A 19,323-nucleotide genomic window follows, 5' to 3' on the forward strand; every position below is an offset into this window, starting at 1 on the left:
GGCAAATCCTTGACGCAGCGTGATGCCCAGTGGGGATGCGCGGGTGGCGCTCGGTGAGAGAAGGGGAACTTGTGGCTGCAGAATATCCACCCGAGAGCCTTTCCATTCCCTCGCTCCTCAGCCTCACACGCCTCTCCAATGTCTCCCCCTCCCGCTCGCCATTGGTGCAGCCTCTTCTACTCTCTGGATTGGCCTTCCCCACCTCCGCCAATGAGCATCGCTTCCATTTAGTTGCACAACTTTTTTTTATTGGCCTTTGCGTCCATCATCTTACTCCGTTTCGTCGCCTCTCCTGGTCACGAGTTCTTCAGGGCGGAGATACAGCGAAGGGGTTTGTAAACCAGACCCACCCAACTGGTCTGTGAGGTTCGACGAGGTCGAGAGGGTGTCGAATTGTGGTGCGGGGTTGTGGATTGTAGGATTACGGGAGTTGGGTGGCTTAGTTTCTTGGGTTTTGGAAGCACTTGTGGTGGAATTTCAATAATTTTGAGGAGTTTCGGGTTTGAGGAGCTTGTGGGGTGGTGAGGCTTTAAGCCCCGAGACCCACTTGGAGATGGCGGCGTGCGTGGCAGCGTGCGCTGCGCAAGGGATTGCGGCTGGGACGTGGGATGGGAGAGGTGGAAGTGTGGCGGTGTTGAGCCGGGCGACATCGGCTCCCGGCGTGGCTGCATTTTTGACGAGAGGGGATGGAATTGGGAGGTGGAAAGGGGTGAGAATTGGTGTAAAGCATGCGGGGAGGAGGTCGGCCGTGGGTGGGAGGCGATGCAGTGACTTTAGTAGAGCGCAAGTGCAATTAGAGGAGTTGGCGAGCGAGGTAGAGAGGGACGAGGAAGGCCGGTTGTGGTCGCCCTCTCCTGACGCTTCCAAAGCGTATGAGGGCACCAAGTACGAAAACGGAGTTCCGCTTGTGGTCGATAACGGCGTCAACAGGGTGGCCACGAACGGGTCAATCGATAGCGCTGCTGTCAGGGTGTCTACCAACGGGGCAGCAGCGAGAGCCAGCAATGGTGCGGCGTCTGGGAATGGGAGTGCTGTAACGAACGGCAGTGTTAATGGCAACGGGTCAATCAATGGAGCAGCAAATGGCAGCAGTCGCTTGCCCACCAATGGAGCTGCCCGTGCTGCTGTAGACGCGATTCAAGGTACCAAGGCTGTCTCCAAAGTGGAGTCTATCAAGGATGATGATCCGTGGTTTAAGAAAGTTCAAGCTTCCAATGTCCAGGTACGTTATGTACGCTGATTGCTTTTTTTGGCCGAGAAGACTCGAGATCTTCTTAACCATTGTGCACCACGCACAGTGGTAGTGCGCACACCCAATGTCATTATCTTCTTATCGCTCAGGAAGCTTTCCTGCATGTGTCGAGTTAATCTTGAATTTTAGGGAGGTCTCATGTTGCGCTAGTTAGTGTGCCCTTCATTTGCGATCATCCTTGAATTTTCAAATAAACTGTGGGAGCTTGTTGATTGTAGCATGACTGTGACACGGCCCCACGTGTTTTTAATTTCTTTGTTAGCGCAAGTTGCAGGAAGTGTTAATGTTAAGGTCTACAGTGAAGACCTTTTTTAATCAATTTTGTTTTATAAAAACGATGCAAGGAGACTATTAACAACAGTCTCGTTTGAGAGAAATCATGTAGAAGTGTCTACGTGGATACATTATTGGGACTTATGCTTCCGTATATTTTCCTTAGATTCGAGGGACGTAGGTTGGGTGGAGCACATTGTTGTGTGCTAGGATGCTATTCATTTAAAACCATGTTATTTTCCTTGCAGAGCAGGTGCATGGTGAGGAACCTTATGGATCTTCTTGCTTGAACTAATTTTCACTATCCAAGAATTTTTTGTAGCCAATTAATTGTGCGGTTCCAATGTAGTCTTTGCTTGTAATCTATGAGTTTGGCAGTCGGTTGTTTTGTAGGAATGCGCCGGTCATCAGCTCCCCTGTTCCTGTATATTATCCTTAGGCCTTGTGAGGAAGATGATTTTTAACCACTTTAAACGGGTGAACCTGGAGTATTGAGTGCTAGCATGCTTGTGTGGTAGTGCTTCTATGTTGCTAAGTAAACCCCCATCGAAAAATATATGTTGAATTCCAGTCTTATGAGGAGTACGTATCTTTTCGAGAATCGCAGTGCTAAAATAGAAATTGGTCTCTAACTTAACCGCGGGTCATTATAGATAGGAGATAATGAAATTTAGTGACGATTTTTTGAAACGATGCCTATCAGCAGCACATTTTCTTATCGTCAAGTCTTGAACTCGGTACGTCATTATGATCCAAACAGGTCTCGGTTACTCCTGGAGGGCGATGGAACAAGTTCAAAACTTACTCTACAATTCAACGATCTTTGGAAATTTGGGGCTTCGTGTTCACCTTCCTTTTTAAGTGGTGGCTCAATAATCAAAAATTCATGTATAAAGGTAAGGTGCCTTAGTCGCCTGTTATTTCAGTAATCTAGTTATTTTGTGCATATGTTGTTTGTAGTACTTTGATATTCTGTGGGTCAAATGATTTGACTTGATAAAACAAGATGAGAAGTGAAAGTCTGCAAAACAAGAAAAAATAAATAAATAAATAAATAAATCATGTAGTTGTATAGGTTGCCGGGATGAAGTAGTAAATTGTATAATTTCGCGATGCTCAGGTGGGATGACCGAGTTGAAGAAACAGGAGAAACGCAAGGTTCTCGCTAAATGGTTAAAAGAGGGTCTACTGCGCCTTGGCCCCACCTTCATCAAAATCGGTCAACAGTTTTCGACACGAGTGGATATTCTTGCCAAGGAGTACGTTGACGAACTAGCTGAACTGCAGGTTTGTTTAAATCATCACATTATGGTACAATTTCTCATGAACTTGCATCTAGATCATATATTGGACAGAAACCTTGTGATTGCTGAATGAATTCACTGTGCAATGTCTTCTTGTGTGCAGGATCAAGTTCCTCCGTTCAGTTCGGAGACTGCAGTGCAGATTGTGGAGGAGGAGCTGGGCCGGCCAGTGGATGTGATTTTTGATCGGTTCGATCGGGATCCAATTGCTGCAGCTAGTCTTGGTATGTGATTTTCTTTGAAAAATGATTGAGTTTATTGCCTACATTGTGCATTTCACAGGGAGTCTAATGTTTGAGGTTTGAACTCAGGTCAAGTTCACAGGGCGAAACTTCGTGGTAAGGAAATCGTTGTTAAAGTGCAACGCCCAGGCTTGAAAGCACTTTTTGATATTGACCTCAAGAACTTGCGGGTTAGTGCTCCGAATTTTTTAATTTAGTGAACTCGAATTCCCATCACGTAAAAAATAAACTCTTTTAGAAGTTTTTTATTTTGCATAATAAATAGAAAAAAATCGTGTACTTTTAAGAAGAGCATAGCAGGAAGTGGGGATGTCTGTTAACTCGTTCCGCCCAGAACCTGGTTAAGGCCGCAGGTCAATTGCTTAAATCATATGTTTGGTTGGACTCTTGAGCCAATAATTCCTTTGAGTTCAGTATTTCTACAGTTCAATTGTCGGTATAGCCCCTCCATTCGTGGACACATTTACTAGCTGTCATTTTTCTTAAGGTTGTGAAAACAAGTCTATGTGGTGGCTTATTCTACTGGCTGTAGGGTTCATCACCATACGTGCTAATATCTGTTTGTTTGTAACGCGTTTTTTATTTGTTTGTTCCAGGTTATAGCTCAAAATCTGCAAAAAATTGATCCCAAGTCTGATGGAGCGAAGAGAGATTGGGTTGCAATATACGATGAATGTGCAAATGTGCTATATGAGGTTGATAGCTGCACTCAGTCGTTACTTAGCTTTTTAAGTATCTTTAGGTTAAATTTACATTACTTTCACACATGGTGGCTCAATACGTACTTGAAATATATCCAACAATGTTAATGATCTCGCGTTTGGGAATTTTGCACAAGGATTCAGGCATGTTCGTATAAAGCTTAAATTTTGTCATCATTGTCAGGAAATCGATTACACCAAAGAGGCTACGAATGCGGAAAGGTTTGCAGAAAATTTTAAGGATATGCCTTACGTCAAGGCTCCTGCGATTTATCGGGAATTTAGCACTCCTCAGGTTTGTACTTAGAGCAATAAATTCATTTGCAAAGGTTTATTCATTAAGCTTTTTATTTTATTAAAATCTAAATTACATGAATCATTATATCATTAACAAGAAGTTTTGAAATTTTACTGTAACAGTCTTGGAGGTTTTGGCTCTGGACTAAAGACCTGAGATATTTTCAGGTCATGCTCATGCTAGCTCTTGGATGATACAGGTTTTGGTCATGGAGTACGTACCTGGAATTAAAATCAACCGAATAGCTGCTTTAGATGAGCTTGGCGTAGATCGGAAGAGGTATTACAAATATACACCTTGCACATGTGTAGAGAAAGATGCAAGGTTCATGTGCCTTCGGAGATCCACTCTAGTCATACATTACTTCACTTTTTAAAGAATCCGTATGTAGCATGATACAGGTCAGACAGTGTTGAAAATATATAGGATTGTAATCTACTACATGTTTTTCCCTCCCGGTTGTGCGCAGACTGGCTAGGTACGCTGTGGAGTCCTATTTGGAACAGATCTTGCGTCATGGCTTTTTTCACGCAGATCCTGTGAGTACTTTTAAGAAATCTTGAACTCTGATGATTATAGGAGGATGTGATGATTCACAGAATCTTGGTTTGGCTGTATGAAGGCAGAAAATCTTCTCACCTCCTCCTTCTTGGTCTATTTATCCTTCTGGCTGTACGTAGAATGAGATCATATGGACCTTCTTCTCATATCTGCACGTTGAATGGCTTTTTGCTTCTGCAGCACCCAGGAAATATTGCAGTTGATGACGCCAACGGTGGGCGATTGATCTTTTACGATTTCGGGATGATGGGCAGGTGAACACCTTTGTGGTTGTAATTGCTGTTTGCTTAGAAGCTGCTGGTGAAAACTGTTCATTTCATTTCGGTGGTTGTAATTAGGCACTACATGCATAGCATGTTGTTTGTCGCTTACCTGTAGATAATTACCCTGAATTTTTTTCTTTTTGTGTAATGCCTAATTATGTGCAGCATTAGTCCGAACATTCGAGAAGGGCTTCTAGAGGTGTTCTATGGAGTGTACGAAAAGGATCCTGACAAGGTATGTTTTGGTTTCTTTGTGACATTACTTGATTTTTCATTTAATTGCTAGTCAAGTAGACTAATCTACTTCCAACGATGTTAACATGATGATATGTGGCACATTTTGTTTTTGTGGAGCTGCTTAGTGGGAGACTTGATCTACTACTCCTTGCTGTGATTTTTAGATGAATGAAGATAGATACGATATATTCACAGATATCTATTGATATCTATAATAAGTGATACAAAATTCGTCAGGTCTATAGATCGAATTACACATTGGGAGGGCAGAATAACGATTAACTATGCTTTCCGAAAATAGTCGAAGAATCGGCGGTTGGTAAGCAGGCATGTTGTCTCTCTGTAGGTTCTGGCGGCCATGGTGCAGATGGGAGTGTTAGTGCCATCAAGCGACCTGACAGCTGTTCGGCGCACGGCACAGTTTTTCTTGAACAGGTATTATTATCGTGTCTACTTCTACAATTGCATTGCCTCCATCATGTAAATTTTCGATGAGATCAACTCTATGTGTTGTTTCACTTATGTAGGGGTTTATCCACACTCGTAATTTGTAATTGGAAGTTATAATATGTTAATCGTTAGATCAATCAACTTTCAACTTTCAACTTTCGTAACTCAATTGCTTCCGGATACAGCTTTGAGGAGAGATTGGCAGCACAACGGGCGGAAAAAGAACGGATGGAAGCTGAATCGAAGAAATTGGGTTTCAAGAAACAATTGACGAAGGAGGAGAAGGCAGAAAAGAAGAAATTGCGGTTGGCAGCAATTGGTGAGTCTAGAATCAGATATGTTGATTATGACCCGGGGTTGATGACATATGGTAAAACTTGGATATGCTTGCGTAGAATTTTAGACAAATAGACAGCTGTTCTTCTATGTGACCCTACCTTGCTGGAACACAACTATCGGTTACTCCTGTAGTGTACATGCATTGCGCACACTACTAATCCATATAATAACGCAGTACTCTTGGTTCTTTTCTAGTTTAGGTGGCGATTGTACCTGGTGATATGTGTCATAATAAGATGTTCTTTCTAATTGGGTGAAGTTGAACTGCCTGCTTACAGGTGAGGATCTGTTATCTATTGGAGCAGATCAACCTTTTCGGTTTCCGGCTACCTTCACTTTTGTAGTGCGGGCCTTTTCAGGTCTGTGATCCAGTCATGCAATCAAGGCTGACATTCATGGCTGTATCTTGTTGTTATGGATTTCATGCAGTATTACCCCCTTGCTTTGGTCTGACTATGTTTATTTCTTGTTGGATCACAGTATTGGATGGAATTGGGAAAGGATTAGACCCTCGATTTGATATTTCAGAAATCGCCAAACCGTAAGTAAATCGTCTTGTATTTTTTATTATAGGCATCTTCTGGTTTTTAAATTTTCTGCAGCCCTCGCTCCGAAACCATCGACTGTTTCTTTTGTCACGTATGACTTTAGAAATTTTATTTACTCTCGAAATTTTTATAAGAATTTGATAATAAGTCCGATGATTATGTGATCTGCAGATATGCATTGGAACTTCTTAGGTTCCGAGAGGCTGGGGTGGAAGTTGTAGTTAAGGTAAATCTCTCATCAAATTTTTGTACACTGATACGGCCATTGTAGGAAGCATTGTGGTGAGCTCCAGAATTAGTGCTGATTGGAGACTGACCAAGTGGTGCACATGAAAGAGCCTTTGTAAGTACAGTGTGCGTCTATTCTAATTCAAATGTATGGGGCCTTTGAATGTGAAGGATTTAAGAAAACGATGGGACAGGCAATCACAAGCATTCGTCAATGTTTTTAGACAAGCTGATCGGGTTGAGAAGATATCCAACATGATACAACGCCTCGTAAGCGACTCTTCCAATTTTGGGAGTAGTTGACTATTGAAATCTATGTTCTTCTTTCAGTGAAATATGACTCAGGTTAATCTAGCCTTTAACATGTCCCACTTGTTTTTGGCAGGAGCAAGGTGATTTGAAACTGAGAGTGCGTGTTTTGGAGTCTGAAAGAGCATTCAAACGTGTTGCTACGATGCAGCAGACAATTGGCCAGGTGATTTATCTGGACCGGATTTTGATTATGTCTAGAAATAAATCGAACATTTTAACTTGTCATTTTCATACTTTTCTGAACTTAAACATTTAGGTCAACTTCTACATGTAAAAGAAATCCCATATCACACGAGACCTTCATAATGAGTGAGTCGGCTTCTACATGTTTTACAAGAGCACTTGTTCGCAGTAATCCTTGAGGCTTGTAATGTGTGCAGGCTATTCTTGCAGCTACTTGTCTACAAATCGCCACTATGTTGCACCTAAGCGCAATCACGGTTAGTTTTTCAAATGGGTTATCTTATGGTGCTAGTTGCTTTCGCATTAACTGAAGAAAGATCAATTCTGATGGACATTACGTGTTGCATCCAAACTTCTGGCTTGATATGTTTCACTGGTGGAGGTATTAACATCTACATTACGACTTTTTGGTTGGTTTACAGGTGCCAGCAACTGCAGCCTTCACAGGTAGTGCCCTGTTTGGTCTTCAGGCATTTATTGGAATCATGAAGGTGAAGAAGCTGGATAAGCAAGAAAAGCTCATTACAGGAACAGCGTAAATAAGTCACAATTTTTCTCTTTTATCCTACCTTTAGTAGCAGTCGCCCCTGATTTTTGGCCCGAGTCTGTGTTATTAAGATCACGATGAGCTCCTACAAGCCTGGATGAGGCTCCTGCACAGAATTCAATGCCTGTAAGTGGTCCTTTGAGTTCCTCCTAGTGGGTGCTCCTTGAAGATGTGTGTCACCATACAAGACCTTAATCAGAGTATTGTCCGTAGATCCCACCGACAGGATTCTTACCTGGATGCATCCTTGATTTGATTAGATATAATATTGAACAGGTGCCTCTTTAACCCATCATTGTGTCGTCTTCAAATGCCTATCTTTTAGCAAGGCTGGAGAAACTGGTTACCTTGAGTGGTAACAGCCACTATGACAGTATCCCTCTTATTATTTGAATGTTGATAACTCAATATTTGCTGCTCAATTATGTACTTAAAGGACTTTAATGTTATCAGATTGTTCTTACACTGGATTCCCATGAAGCTGTTCATCTGTTGCACTATTTCATCGTCTGTCTCGGACAGTGGTGGATCTCCCATCGCTTGAGCTTGTTGTCAGTAGGAATGTGAGAGAGTTGGTATGGTTGTTGCATGCAGTTTCATTTGGCTATCAAGTGTACTTCACATTACCTATACATGTTAAATATCAAGTGAGAAATCATCTTTAATTTTGCCTTTACACCATAATTTTAAGATGTACGTAAGATAATGTATGTGCAACAAAAAGACACTGTCGTGTCAAGTTCTATCATCCAAAATGTATTGACTTAGATTCTTCAAAGATATCATTTGAAGTGTTGTATTTTTTGTCTATCTTATCTAAGGTTTTATAATGTGAGATGAAGTTCACAAAATCTCAATATGTAGTATTCAGAACTTATTTGGAATAGTAATATGTCTACAATACTCAATATAAAAGAATTATGAATATTGTAGTTGTAACATTACTTTAAGCTGTAGATTTATTTCATATGTTAATTTATCTTGAATTAAACTCATCTTATCATGAATACTAATCTTAAGTTCATATAAGATTTTTATGTTCCTTTTTTAAAGCTGTGTACAAGTAAACAAATTAGGACTTATTTTGGATACTTTAATTGTGTTTTATAAATAATCACTTTTTGAAAGCATGTCCCATAATTGACAAGTATGTGGTTACGTTAAAAGGATTATAGTATATAGATTTAGATATTGAAGTACAATTAAATACTTGATTCAATTAATGGTATGTTGTTGAGTCTTTTCTTGACCTTTATTCACCTTGTTAATAAAGCCTTATAGTATTTTAGTAAAGGTGTATTGAGATCTTATTTTGAATTCTTACATTAGATCCTTGTTCCAACCATTTTTAAAATTTTCATCATCTATTATTTATTTTGTATAATGTATACTAAGTTGTGTCTCTACTAATTTAAAGATTTATCTTTTTCTTAAAATAAAATTTAAAAAAAAAAAAAAAAAAAAAAAAAATTGCACAAGACTTTGGAAATTATAAATGTTTTGTATTTAAGTTAATATCATCTCACTTAAGTTACAGTTTTTTGGTTCTTGGTTTTTTTTGTTTGATAATCTTGTTGCTAGAATATATATATATATACACACACACACACACATTTAGTCATAAATATTTTAAATGAAAAAAAAAGAAATAAGTTGGCAAATGCAATCTACATAGATTTATACTTTAATTAACAACCAAATATTTTCTTTTTTCATTTGTTTTTAATTTTATACATATGGCAAATGCATATTCATATATTACACCAACACATGTATCTAAAATATTTTACTTGAAAACAAAGTAAGAATAAAATTTTGGAGGACAAAAAATGTACAGATTCTTAAGATTGTGCAAACCCTTGGTATTTCTAATTAAGATAGAGTAATGTTAAATAGGCCCATGCTTTTATTAAATAGACCCACCCTTGATAAAGAATATGGTAATCATGATGAATGTAGTTGGCTTTCATTGGTTGCAAATCTAATAGTGGAAAAATGAATCTAGAGGTCATTATTTTTTTTCATGATGAATTAGAATGGGTGGGTCAGTTTAGTAAAATCTTATATCTATTCAAATTGTCTTCAAAATAAGGTACAAATATTTTTATTATATCACAATAGCATTACAAGTGTCAAGGAAAACCACATGTCACGATGCATCTTTCATGTGCCAATACAATTCGTTATTGATACGCGCGGATATCAACAGGGTAGAAATATTAGACTGATACACCGGCCCCCATTGCAATCCGATGTATAAACCCGCCGTGACGCCCAGGATCGCATCCGCGCGATCGGGTCTCAATACTTGAAGGTGGACGCAAATGCACAAGCTTCATGGACGATCTCTCCCTCTCTCACTCTCTCCTGGGCAGAGCTATGGCCGCAGTGTGAGTGCTGCAGATTCATGTGTTGCATCGCAATGTCATTACGATCAGTCACATTGCATCGTGTTTCTACTCTCTTCAGGTTTCCGTGAAGTTTTTTTAGAGCGGAATCCATCAAGTGTAGGATCAGAGTGAGTGGAATTGGCTGTGGCGAGAATAAGGGTTTTTCGTTTGGTGTTGAGGCGATGGCGGACGATGAAGACAACGGATCGTCAGTGTTAGACGTCGATACATACGTAGAGACTGAGTCGCCCGAGGTAATCATCGCTAGGATTGAGGGCAAGTCGCGGCAGGTGGAGCGCCTGCTGCGTATACCGCAATACACAGAGGCTTTGGAGACAGCTTTGATGGATGCGCCCACGCAAACACGGGACGAGCGGTGCAAGTCCGCCAATTGGTTGCTGGTGCATCGGGTGCTGATGGCGACCAAGGATGTGGATGGGTTGCTGATGGGATTAAACCCCGAGCTGCATGACATTCTTATGAAGTATCTGTATCGAGGGTTAGCGACTGGGGATCGGATCACCTGTGATCTTTGTCTTAGACTTCATGAGAAGCTTTATGACATGGCTGGAATTGGCTGTATCATGCGAGCCATATCTGACACTCAAAATCTTGTATAGTTGCTTCAATAAGCTTTTCATGCAATCTGGCTGCTTGCGGTTGTCTTCTATAGTAGGTCTTTCCACCTGTATGTTTCCCACCTCATTTTCTGGTGTGGATCTTTCTCAATCCTATTTCCTTCTTGCTTGTTCTCGAATTAGCCATCAGTAAATTTTGCGCACGAGCAAATACTCTGGAGAGAAGCACTAGGCATAGTTCGAACCGGATGATATCGCTATCTTTTCTACCCTGACTGCGGATGGACCGTTAAGTTCTGGATTCCGAATTTGTGCTATTTCAGATTGCCATTCATTCCGCTATCAGGCTTACGGATACCCTTCTACTGTTTTTCACTGGTGCATTGATTTTGCTACTGCAAAGTGTCTTTGAACACTCGTATTGCACATCGATTTTTGTATATCATAGTTGAAGTTATGAAGGTAGAATTAAATTGTAGATCTTGCAATGATGCTGTGCATATTAGTTTTCAGTATAGACCTACGCAAAAATGAGCTTGTTAGTGGACAGCATTGATTATAGACATAGTGTCATCAATTTATGATTGAGTAAAGCAATGAATTTATATTATGAGAAGCAGCTCTTGCCTGCACGATATTAGAGCACTGGTTCAATTATATAAAAGTTAATCATCTTGTTTAGGTTTAATGAACGTCGGGAAGGTTTACACTAGTGACATTCGAAGGGTGAAGAATTGGTGCGAGCTTGTGCTGGTGAATGATGGTATTGAGATTCATGTTGCAAAGTCTATGTAGCTTGAGAGTATTGGAGGTTTTACTTGCATTGACTGAATTAGCAGCAATGTAGCAGTTTTATTTGTCAAAATGCACGATGTTACATTGACATCATTGTCTACTATATCCAGGTAGAATGAACTACCACCTCCTGCTCTATTCGTTACCGTTTCGGCTGTAATCTTCCATGCAGCTCAACCCCTTGGAAACTTCGAATTCTCATTCTTTCACAAACGTCATGCGAGAGGCAATAGTGCAATTTACTAGCAGTGAGAATATTCGCGCAGGATTTCAAGTGGGCTCGACAATTCAACCCTGGGTTCCGGCGCACGTTATGTTACTTGGAAGGAAACTCCGTTCAAATCCACAAGAAGCCCGAGCAGACAGAGGATCACATCAGCAATCAAATACAGTTATCCTTTCTGGGGTAAGTTGTGAATGTTTCATCTACATAATTGTACTCCTGCAATTTCACGTGTCAGCACAATCAGCTAACTAATGGCTGACGCAGAGATATGAAAAAGACAGACAGTTTGACTTCGGAACAGGAAAAGGAGGCTTGTTTTGGGCTGGAATTGTCCACGGATATCTCCGTTCATGGAAAATCTCCAATAATAACTGAACAAGGAACCGGGGGCAACAAAGTTGTACTAAACCAAGGCAACAGTTGGCGTGTGTTGCTGATTTGCCCAGTATTTCCTCATCTGATGCACAATTTCTGCAAGACGCATGTGAACGTAGCCAACTGAACTCAGTATTACAAATGAGTACGACAGGTGAGTTAAATCTCACCTGGTCAGCAAGTTTCTGAGGCATGGCACGGAGGAAATGTCTACACTACTGGCATGCATTTTTACGCTTGTTGGTTAAGGTGTGTGGTCAGTCTCGTCCGACATCTCGCTGCAACGAGATGGAGCACCTATTTGATCTAATTTCTTGTGCATCCTAGACCGCACGCATTAAAAAATGAATCACGGGCTGCACCGAACATTGAGCCCCAGACAGTCTTAGCTATCTAGGTTGGAAACCCCTCGCTAAACTCCGCTTGAAGTAGCCATCTGTAACATTTGCAGTAATCTTGGTTCCTGTGTTGCTCAGTGACATATCGTTGTCTTGTGTTTATCAGATCGAAAACCCTGAGGAAAAACGCAGGACAACCCTGAGGGCCCGGGGGTCAGCAGTATACGCGTGTGACGGTGGCCGTAAGGTCTCATCAGACCTCTTTCTGAAGGACAAGTTAGTAACAAGTTATGTAGGATCGTTAGCAACAAGTTATGTAGTGATAGTCGCATCTCTTCACCTTAGGTTGTGATCTTGTGAGCTACTGAAAGATTGGGAGGATTCGCTAAATTTTACCCTTGGATTTGAAGGCCCTTCGAAGGCACCTGCTTTACTTCATGTTGCAGCTAAAAAATTAAACGGGTTCGATTAGTTCAATCGTGGGAAAACATAAATCAAATACTTGAATCTCACTCATCACGATTCCTCTTCTGGCACCTCTAAGCTCAGTGAATCTCACCATTCCCTTGGTCATCTTCTCAGTACTTTCCACTTGCTTCCACAAGTTCTAGGTTTCAATTCGTATATCAAAAACTTCGATCATTTCTACATTTCACTTCCTGTCAGAAAGTTGCATATGATACCCCCATGGCACTCACACCAAGGTACCCAATTTGTTTCGAAAGGATGAGTCTTTTCTTTTGCAGTTTCTTTGAATTCAAGCTTCGAAATCAGTCTCAACCTCAATAGATGAAGTCAATTGATGCTGATTGCATATGACCACTCTCAGGTGCGGTGCTTCGAGAATGATGGGATGGGGACAAGATCTCAACCAGCATCCCCCCCAGATTGTGTGTTTCGATGGAGCTACTAGGGACAGCGGGAGACATCTGCTTATCCAGAGGTCACTCTCACTTGGTACACAGCCAGGTATCCCGTAATTGTTGTTTTAAGATCCACAAGCTCTTCTGAAAAGGTACCGCTATGAGTACTTTAGAGGTGAGCTTCGAAGGGTGAGCCACAATTAGATACAAAAAGTTACCCTCAAGTAAACGTGCGTGAAGGTTGTAGGGCACAGCAGCGTTCAAGATGACCTACTGGTGTCGCATCGAAGGAAAGTGATTTCATAGAGCGTGTCACAGTGGAGAACACCAGAGAAGACCGATTAGCAAAGGACGCAATTGAAGAAGACCACATCATATACAGTCTGTTGAAACTTATTGATCGAGACTGGATCTCTCACGAGAAGCAATCGTTACAGCAATATTCGGTCCATCTTTATATACACACCTTCACAGCCCCACGTCACATGCATGTGCACACATCTCCTTCCTCTTCCAGCACCGCGCCTCAAAGTGGAGCCAGTAGCATCTGCGCCATCCCATGCTGTGAAGCGAAACATCGTACCAGCGACGGAGAACCAGAAGTCTGCAACGAGTGGCACCGAGCTCCAGAGGACCGACATTCTTTCGCTTGAATGAAGACGGTGGGGGACGCTGAAGGTAGACAACGTAGTTGAAATCCAGTCAGACGCGTCCAAGCCGCTGCTTAATTTAGGAGAAAACTGAGACTTCGCAGATAGTCCGGTGCTGACCATTTAGTTAATTTATAACAATGAAAAGCTCATAATATGACTGATCCCACAAGTTGGAAGAATCACAAATTGTGAACACGCACTAACTAGATTTTACCTCGCCCCAAACTTGAATTCGAGGGCTTAACTTTCCTCGAGAAGACTAGTATACAAATACATCGCTACTGCCTCAACCTACCAGAAGGGATGTCATGGAAGATGGGTGTGGGCTTGAGAACAGGAATGATCTCAACGTTCTGGATCCTCTTGTGAGTCGAAACTGAGAGTTCTCATCAACTTGATGTGGGTGCAGTCCTTTTACACCCACACACGCTTCATTATTCCTTAATAAAGGAAGCGCTAATAGAAAAGAAGATGCCTGTAGCATCTCTTCACCCTGCATGCTAGGACCCTACGCCTATGATTTAGATCACCAGCGTCGACCTTTTCTGCTCCTTGAGCGTATCCCGAACATCAGCTCGTCTACATTTTGGTACAATGTGTGGCGAAGGAAAAGAAACTATTCTCTGGAAGTTATGTTTGAAGAGAAACCAAAGCGGTTGGGAATACTGGATTGGATCATGGACACTCCCTCAAGATCAGCTTGCTTGGTCATCTTGTGTTGTTGGTACCACTTCGTCCTCTCTGTCACAATATGAGCAATCCAAGTTAGTGCATAAATCTAAATACTACTATTATGCATCTCCTGTAGCCGAAGGCCGACAGACACATTCAAATTCAACAAAAGTCTAGCATCTCCATTGTCAGCTGCCTACTTCGACTTCTTCCCAGCGAGTGAATTTTCTGGTCAAACAAGTCTCGTGGCGCATAATTAGAACCAATACTTACAGCAGAACATTACAATTACGTGCAAGCTTCGGTAACTCGGAATCAACTTAATCACAGCAACCAAGAGCCGACAACATGAAACTTGTACACGAAAAGGATAAATAATTACAGAAAAAAACATTGAGTACACGTTAAAATCCAAATCGAGCAGTATCTTCAGCTAGATACCTAAGCTCTAGTACTAAGTTGAGGTCACTCCTATGCGCCTTTCAAAAATTCTCTTAGAGAAACTTCCTAAGTACATGGAGCTGATGTAGTGACTAAAAAGCAACTGGGAGATGCAAAAAATAGCGGACGAAGAAGAGACAATAAATAGTAGTAAAATTTGAATTGAAATTAACTAGCCCAACCAAAAAAATTAATTTATTGACGCATATGGATGAAGACGATCGCCTCTAGGAGACATACTCTGTCTGATGATATTGTCAAGAGACATACCAACGAGCTGATGGGGAAGGTTGAAATTGTAGTCCTGTTGAGCTTTCTTCCTTTGTATATACACGTAAGCCCCACACACGACTATGGCGGCAGCAAGCAGCACACCTATCGCTAAAACTGCTTTAACTGCTGACGACATGCCCTCATGCTTCCATTTGTAAGCGCAATCTGGCAGTGATGGCACTCCACAAAGCCCCTGGTTTTCTGCCAAATTAATATAGCCACCATGAACCCCAATGGCATAGATAGATTCTGGCACAGGTCCAGCTAATCGGTTGTTGTTTAGCCGTCTGTACAATCAAGCACAAAAGCGTCAAAGCTCACAGAACTCGTCGAAACTGAAAGAGATAGCAGACGTAGAGCCATAGACCACATTGAAGGTGTACAATAAAGGAATATATCTATGCTATGGTCGCTGCAAGTATGCGTAGGGAGGATACTTACAAATGTTGCATTCCTGGAGAGCCTAGGGTGACTGGAATCGGTCCCTCAAGAGCATTAAAAGACAAGTCTCTGTACAAATAGCAGATTTAGATTGAGTGAGACGATCCAAAAATGCTGCTCCGTAAACATGCACTAATGTCAACCAAACGGCTACAGGTATCGAGTTGGGCACTGCGAAAACTTACAGAGAAACCAAGTTGCTAGCACCCAAAGTGGCGGGCAAGGGGCCAGAAACCTTGTTGCTGCTCGCATTTCTGCCAATTTTGAGATCAACAGCCACAACTTAAGACTCGCTCACACTGCTCGACCTCGTCAGGTGTGCAGAAAAGCACAATACGATACCAATAAGGGTAACTCGAAACAAATCAACCCAAGACTATTTAGCCTTGCAGGTTTCAAGCTGTCACAAATGCAAATGAAGATAAGCAGAATCTTACAGTGATACCAGATGGGAGAGGTCGGTAAGCTGAGCTGGGAGAACACCCGATAACCCTTGATCAGCAATGTTCCTGAACAGAAGAAATCACGCATTCAATCTAATATAAAATGTAACAGATAGCACTGATGCTTTTGCCTGTACAGGACCACTGCGATAACTAATAAATGCAACATATCAGATAAAGGACACAAATTAGAATACTCAAAATTCACATCAGTTTCACTGTGAGGAAAGAGAATTACTGGCCCCTACACAGAAATGAAATTAGCGTGTTGGGTGAAACGTACAAGTTTGAGTTCCACATACCGAATCCGTAAAAAATATACCAGGAAAGACACTAAGCTATCTCAAAAATTCAACTTCAATAACTCTTGCGATTGCACACAAAGAGCGGAATATTCAGGTGACCTTACATGTGAGTAATCACAAGAGAAGAACCATCAGCTGCGAGGTTACAAGTGACTCCTTCCCACGCATCCCATTCAGTAGGCGCACAGGGATCTCCGTTCCACCCCATCCTCTCAGGCACGTTCAGTGCATTTTTCAGGGCATGCATAGCCGCAGCTGTTCAAGGACAAGCAGCAAAAATTATGGTTGATCCAGCATAGGTTTATGGAACGAATATAAGTTTTTAGCTGCTGAAACCAATTTGAGCAGAAACGACTGACGAAACGCAAAGAACAGTCTCGTTTCAGGGCAAAATAAACTAATTCTGCAAGACTAACCTTCAGTAACATTAATCGCAATGTCTGCCTGCAAGACTGCAAGGACTTCAACCCCGCATATCAAAGGACTTCCAATAAGCGGAATCAGGGATATCACCAGCAGCCCCTCAGTCAAGTTCCTCACAGTGTAGACAACGTCGAAGGCAGTGTTGAGCCCTGCCTTTTGAAATAGATCTAACCCTGTAATCACCGCTACATTGTTCACTGTCACATTAAACACTCGTTGCCCAGCTGCTGTAATATTGGGATCAATCTCCGCAAAGTGGAACCAAATCTGGTAATCCAGCTTGGCATCAACCAGATAATTGTATGTGATAGGAACACCCGGCTGCTGCTCGTATCGACACGTTTGGTAGAGCCGCACTGGCCAGTAGTTTGGGGCTACATTGGCACCGACAATGTTGTGTGCAGACGTCAAAAACTGCTTCAAATTAGTCGTGTAGTCATCGTCAACTACCCAAGAGCGACCTCCGAGGTCAGTCACGTTATCGTAGCCCGGCCCAAAGGAACTATCCCCTCCAGAAACTCTGCCGTAGTTTGCCAATATGATGTTCTGACCAGTGGAACTGGAATTGTATGCAGCGTCATCGACTGTGAGAAGCTCTAGGGAGCCGATCACAGGTGCGTCAGTCCCAATACTGTAGAAACAAATGGTTGCGGATCCGTCGTGAATGAAGGCATAGAGGTCCGAGTATGCGCCATAGTTGTCGGAATCATCGGCCCAGGGATACCGCCAGCTGAACACCACCGTGCCCTCCACGGATACGTCGAAGCTCGGGGAGTGGCTCAAATTGTCGAAATTGTTGTATGCGAAGAACATCTGGATCATGTAACGGGCCACGGGTACACTAATCTCGTAGCAGTTTTTCTTGCCGTGAGAGATGGGGAAGTAACGTAGGCTGCGCTCTTGCTGCCTAGGGAAATTCTCTGGGTGGGAGACATTAGCTACTTTACCACCGGAGAAGAAATTGTCGGCTAGCCAGGTTTGGTTGATACTGTTTGAGAAATTAAGGTAGCCCCCGCAGTCGATAGCTACATGAAAATCTGCAAAACGTCCCCACCCTCTAAATCCACAATCACTGTACGAAGACGGCGTGCATTTCCATTTCCAAATCCTTCAGTCGCCGTGCACTAACCACACTACATCTACAATCAAAAGAGGGATAAGACGAAGGTTGAAAGAAGAGGCATACCTCCTGGTCCTCCCGCCAATGACGAACGCAGAAGACCTAAAAACCACAATCCCGATAGAAGAAGACCCGCCATAAAGCTCAGAGGCTACACAACTCGAAGTCCAATCCCCGTGAAAACAAATTCTTCCAAAACTTATCGCATACCAACAGCGACCATCATCGCATCATCAGATCAATGCTTGACGATGAAAACACCCATGCCCCAATGCAGATTTCCTTTCTCCTCGACCACATCCAGCTCTTCAACAACCTCGAATCCTCCACACGTGGCAACCACACGTATTTGCCTAAGCTACAGCCCGCTCCAGTCCTGGGAATCTAACACCACCATAGCCAAACCCGAAAAACCGACACAAATCTTCCAAGTAACGGTAAAAGTCTCCCAAACTCATGTCCAGAACTCCGACAATGCTAGTACCCACTAGATCCCTCCTACAGCAAGCTCTGAACCGCTAGTTGATCTCCATCACGTCGGGTTCCACGACTTCCGCACGGGCCATGGGATTACACACCCTCCCAAGTCCAACTAAACTGCACTCTGATTTGGAGTCTAGTAAAAATGGGTGCAGTTGCTGGTGGCGGCTCCAGCGCTGCGGCAGCAACAACTAGCCATTCACTGAGTTGGCACAGACGCACTGGCATTGGCGCAGCTGGAATGGAATGGTTGTGACGAGCAGGTGGGCGTGCGGAGGGGATGGGTACGGGAAGCGCGGGGCTGTGCGAAGCCGCACCGCGAGAAGCCGCGCGAGGGTGGCGACGAGACGCGACGCCCGCGACGACGACGACGACTACCACCACGCGGCCATCGATCGCGTTGCGGATAGCGTTGGTGATGAGGCATGGCTTCCCAATAACTTTTCTTTATTCTTTTTGTATTATTAAAAATAAATAAATAACCACATCTATAGAGTAAAATATAGAGTTAAATAGTGTATTTGCTTGATGTTTATCTTTGAGATGTGTTAGAATATTTCATTATAATCTTTTTTATTTGTTGATTTGAAATATAATCTCATGTCTAAATACTTGAATTTGCAGATAGAAAAATATTTCTGTAGTAAAAAGAATTTTAAAAAAAAAATGGAAAGTTCTGAGGGTTTTGGGATTTTTTTAAAGGTTTTTGAGAGTTTTTTTTTATAAATAAAATAAATGTGCATCATTTTTTGGAAAAGATCTATGATAC

General features: G+C 42.2%; 4 protein-coding genes and 1 long non-coding RNA gene across 7 annotated transcripts; 4 read left to right on the forward strand and 1 right to left on the reverse strand.

Annotated features, from left to right (window-relative positions):
* Positions 1-21: 21 nt before the first annotated feature.
* Positions 22-8,208, forward strand: LOC112292347 (protein ACTIVITY OF BC1 COMPLEX KINASE 8, chloroplastic). The gene is made up of 20 exons (XM_024540709.3): positions 22-1,222; positions 2,286-2,421; positions 2,646-2,812; positions 2,933-3,053; positions 3,141-3,241; positions 3,668-3,766; positions 3,957-4,067; positions 4,270-4,349; positions 4,540-4,609; positions 4,812-4,885; positions 5,060-5,129; positions 5,478-5,566; positions 5,767-5,900; positions 6,199-6,279; positions 6,401-6,461; positions 6,640-6,694; positions 6,868-6,966; positions 7,082-7,171; positions 7,389-7,448; positions 7,614-8,208. The coding sequence occupies exons 1-20, from the start codon at positions 554-556 to the stop codon at positions 7,728-7,730; spliced, it is 2,484 nt and encodes an 827-aa protein (XP_024396477.1). The 5' UTR covers positions 22-553; the 3' UTR covers positions 7,731-8,208.
* A 1,837-nt stretch (positions 8,209-10,045) lies between these two features.
* Positions 10,046-10,798, forward strand: LOC112292531 (actin-related protein 2/3 complex subunit 5A). Its single transcript, XM_024541104.3, has one exon. It carries the CDS (start codon positions 10,311-10,313, stop codon positions 10,746-10,748), a length of 438 nt encoding a protein of 145 aa, XP_024396872.1. The 5' UTR covers positions 10,046-10,310; the 3' UTR covers positions 10,749-10,798.
* A 745-nt stretch (positions 10,799-11,543) lies between these two features.
* Positions 11,544-12,242, forward strand: LOC141046285 (uncharacterized). The gene is made up of 2 exons (XM_073539242.2): positions 11,544-11,907; positions 11,992-12,242. The coding sequence occupies exons 1-2, from the start codon at positions 11,668-11,670 to the stop codon at positions 12,100-12,102; spliced, it is 351 nt and encodes a 116-aa protein (XP_073395343.1). The 5' UTR covers positions 11,544-11,667; the 3' UTR covers positions 12,103-12,242.
* LOC149987701 (uncharacterized) lies at positions 12,153-14,426 on the forward strand. Of its 3 annotated transcripts, XR_016506527.1 has the most exons (3): positions 12,153-12,351; positions 12,607-12,687; positions 13,270-13,492. It is a non-coding gene; the product is annotated as an uncharacterized LOC149987701 (long non-coding RNA). The 3 variants fall into 3 exon arrangements; XR_016506526.1 differs by lacking the exon at positions 13,270-13,492 and having other exon boundaries at positions 12,607-12,913; XR_016506528.1 differs by lacking the exon at positions 12,153-12,351 and having other exon boundaries at positions 12,378-13,144; positions 13,270-14,426.
* Positions 13,681-18,853, reverse strand: LOC112292530 (receptor-like protein 4). Its single transcript, XM_024541103.3, has 8 exons — positions 18,141-18,853; positions 16,948-17,991; positions 16,636-16,786; positions 16,221-16,292; positions 15,969-16,037; positions 15,784-15,852; positions 15,340-15,629; positions 13,681-14,697 (listed from the first exon to the last, which is right to left on the reverse strand). The coding sequence occupies exons 1-8, from the start codon at positions 18,211-18,213 to the stop codon at positions 14,573-14,575; spliced, it is 1,893 nt and encodes a 630-aa protein (XP_024396871.1). The 5' UTR covers positions 18,214-18,853; the 3' UTR covers positions 13,681-14,572.
* Positions 18,854-19,323: the final 470 nt, after the last annotated feature.

The sequence above is a fragment of the Physcomitrium patens genome, chromosome 15 (genome assembly GCF_059467195.1).
Source record: "Physcomitrium patens ecotype Gransden chromosome 15, ASM5946719v1, whole genome shotgun sequence".
NCBI classification, from domain to species: domain Eukaryota; kingdom Viridiplantae; phylum Streptophyta; class Bryopsida; order Funariales; family Funariaceae; genus Physcomitrium; species Physcomitrium patens.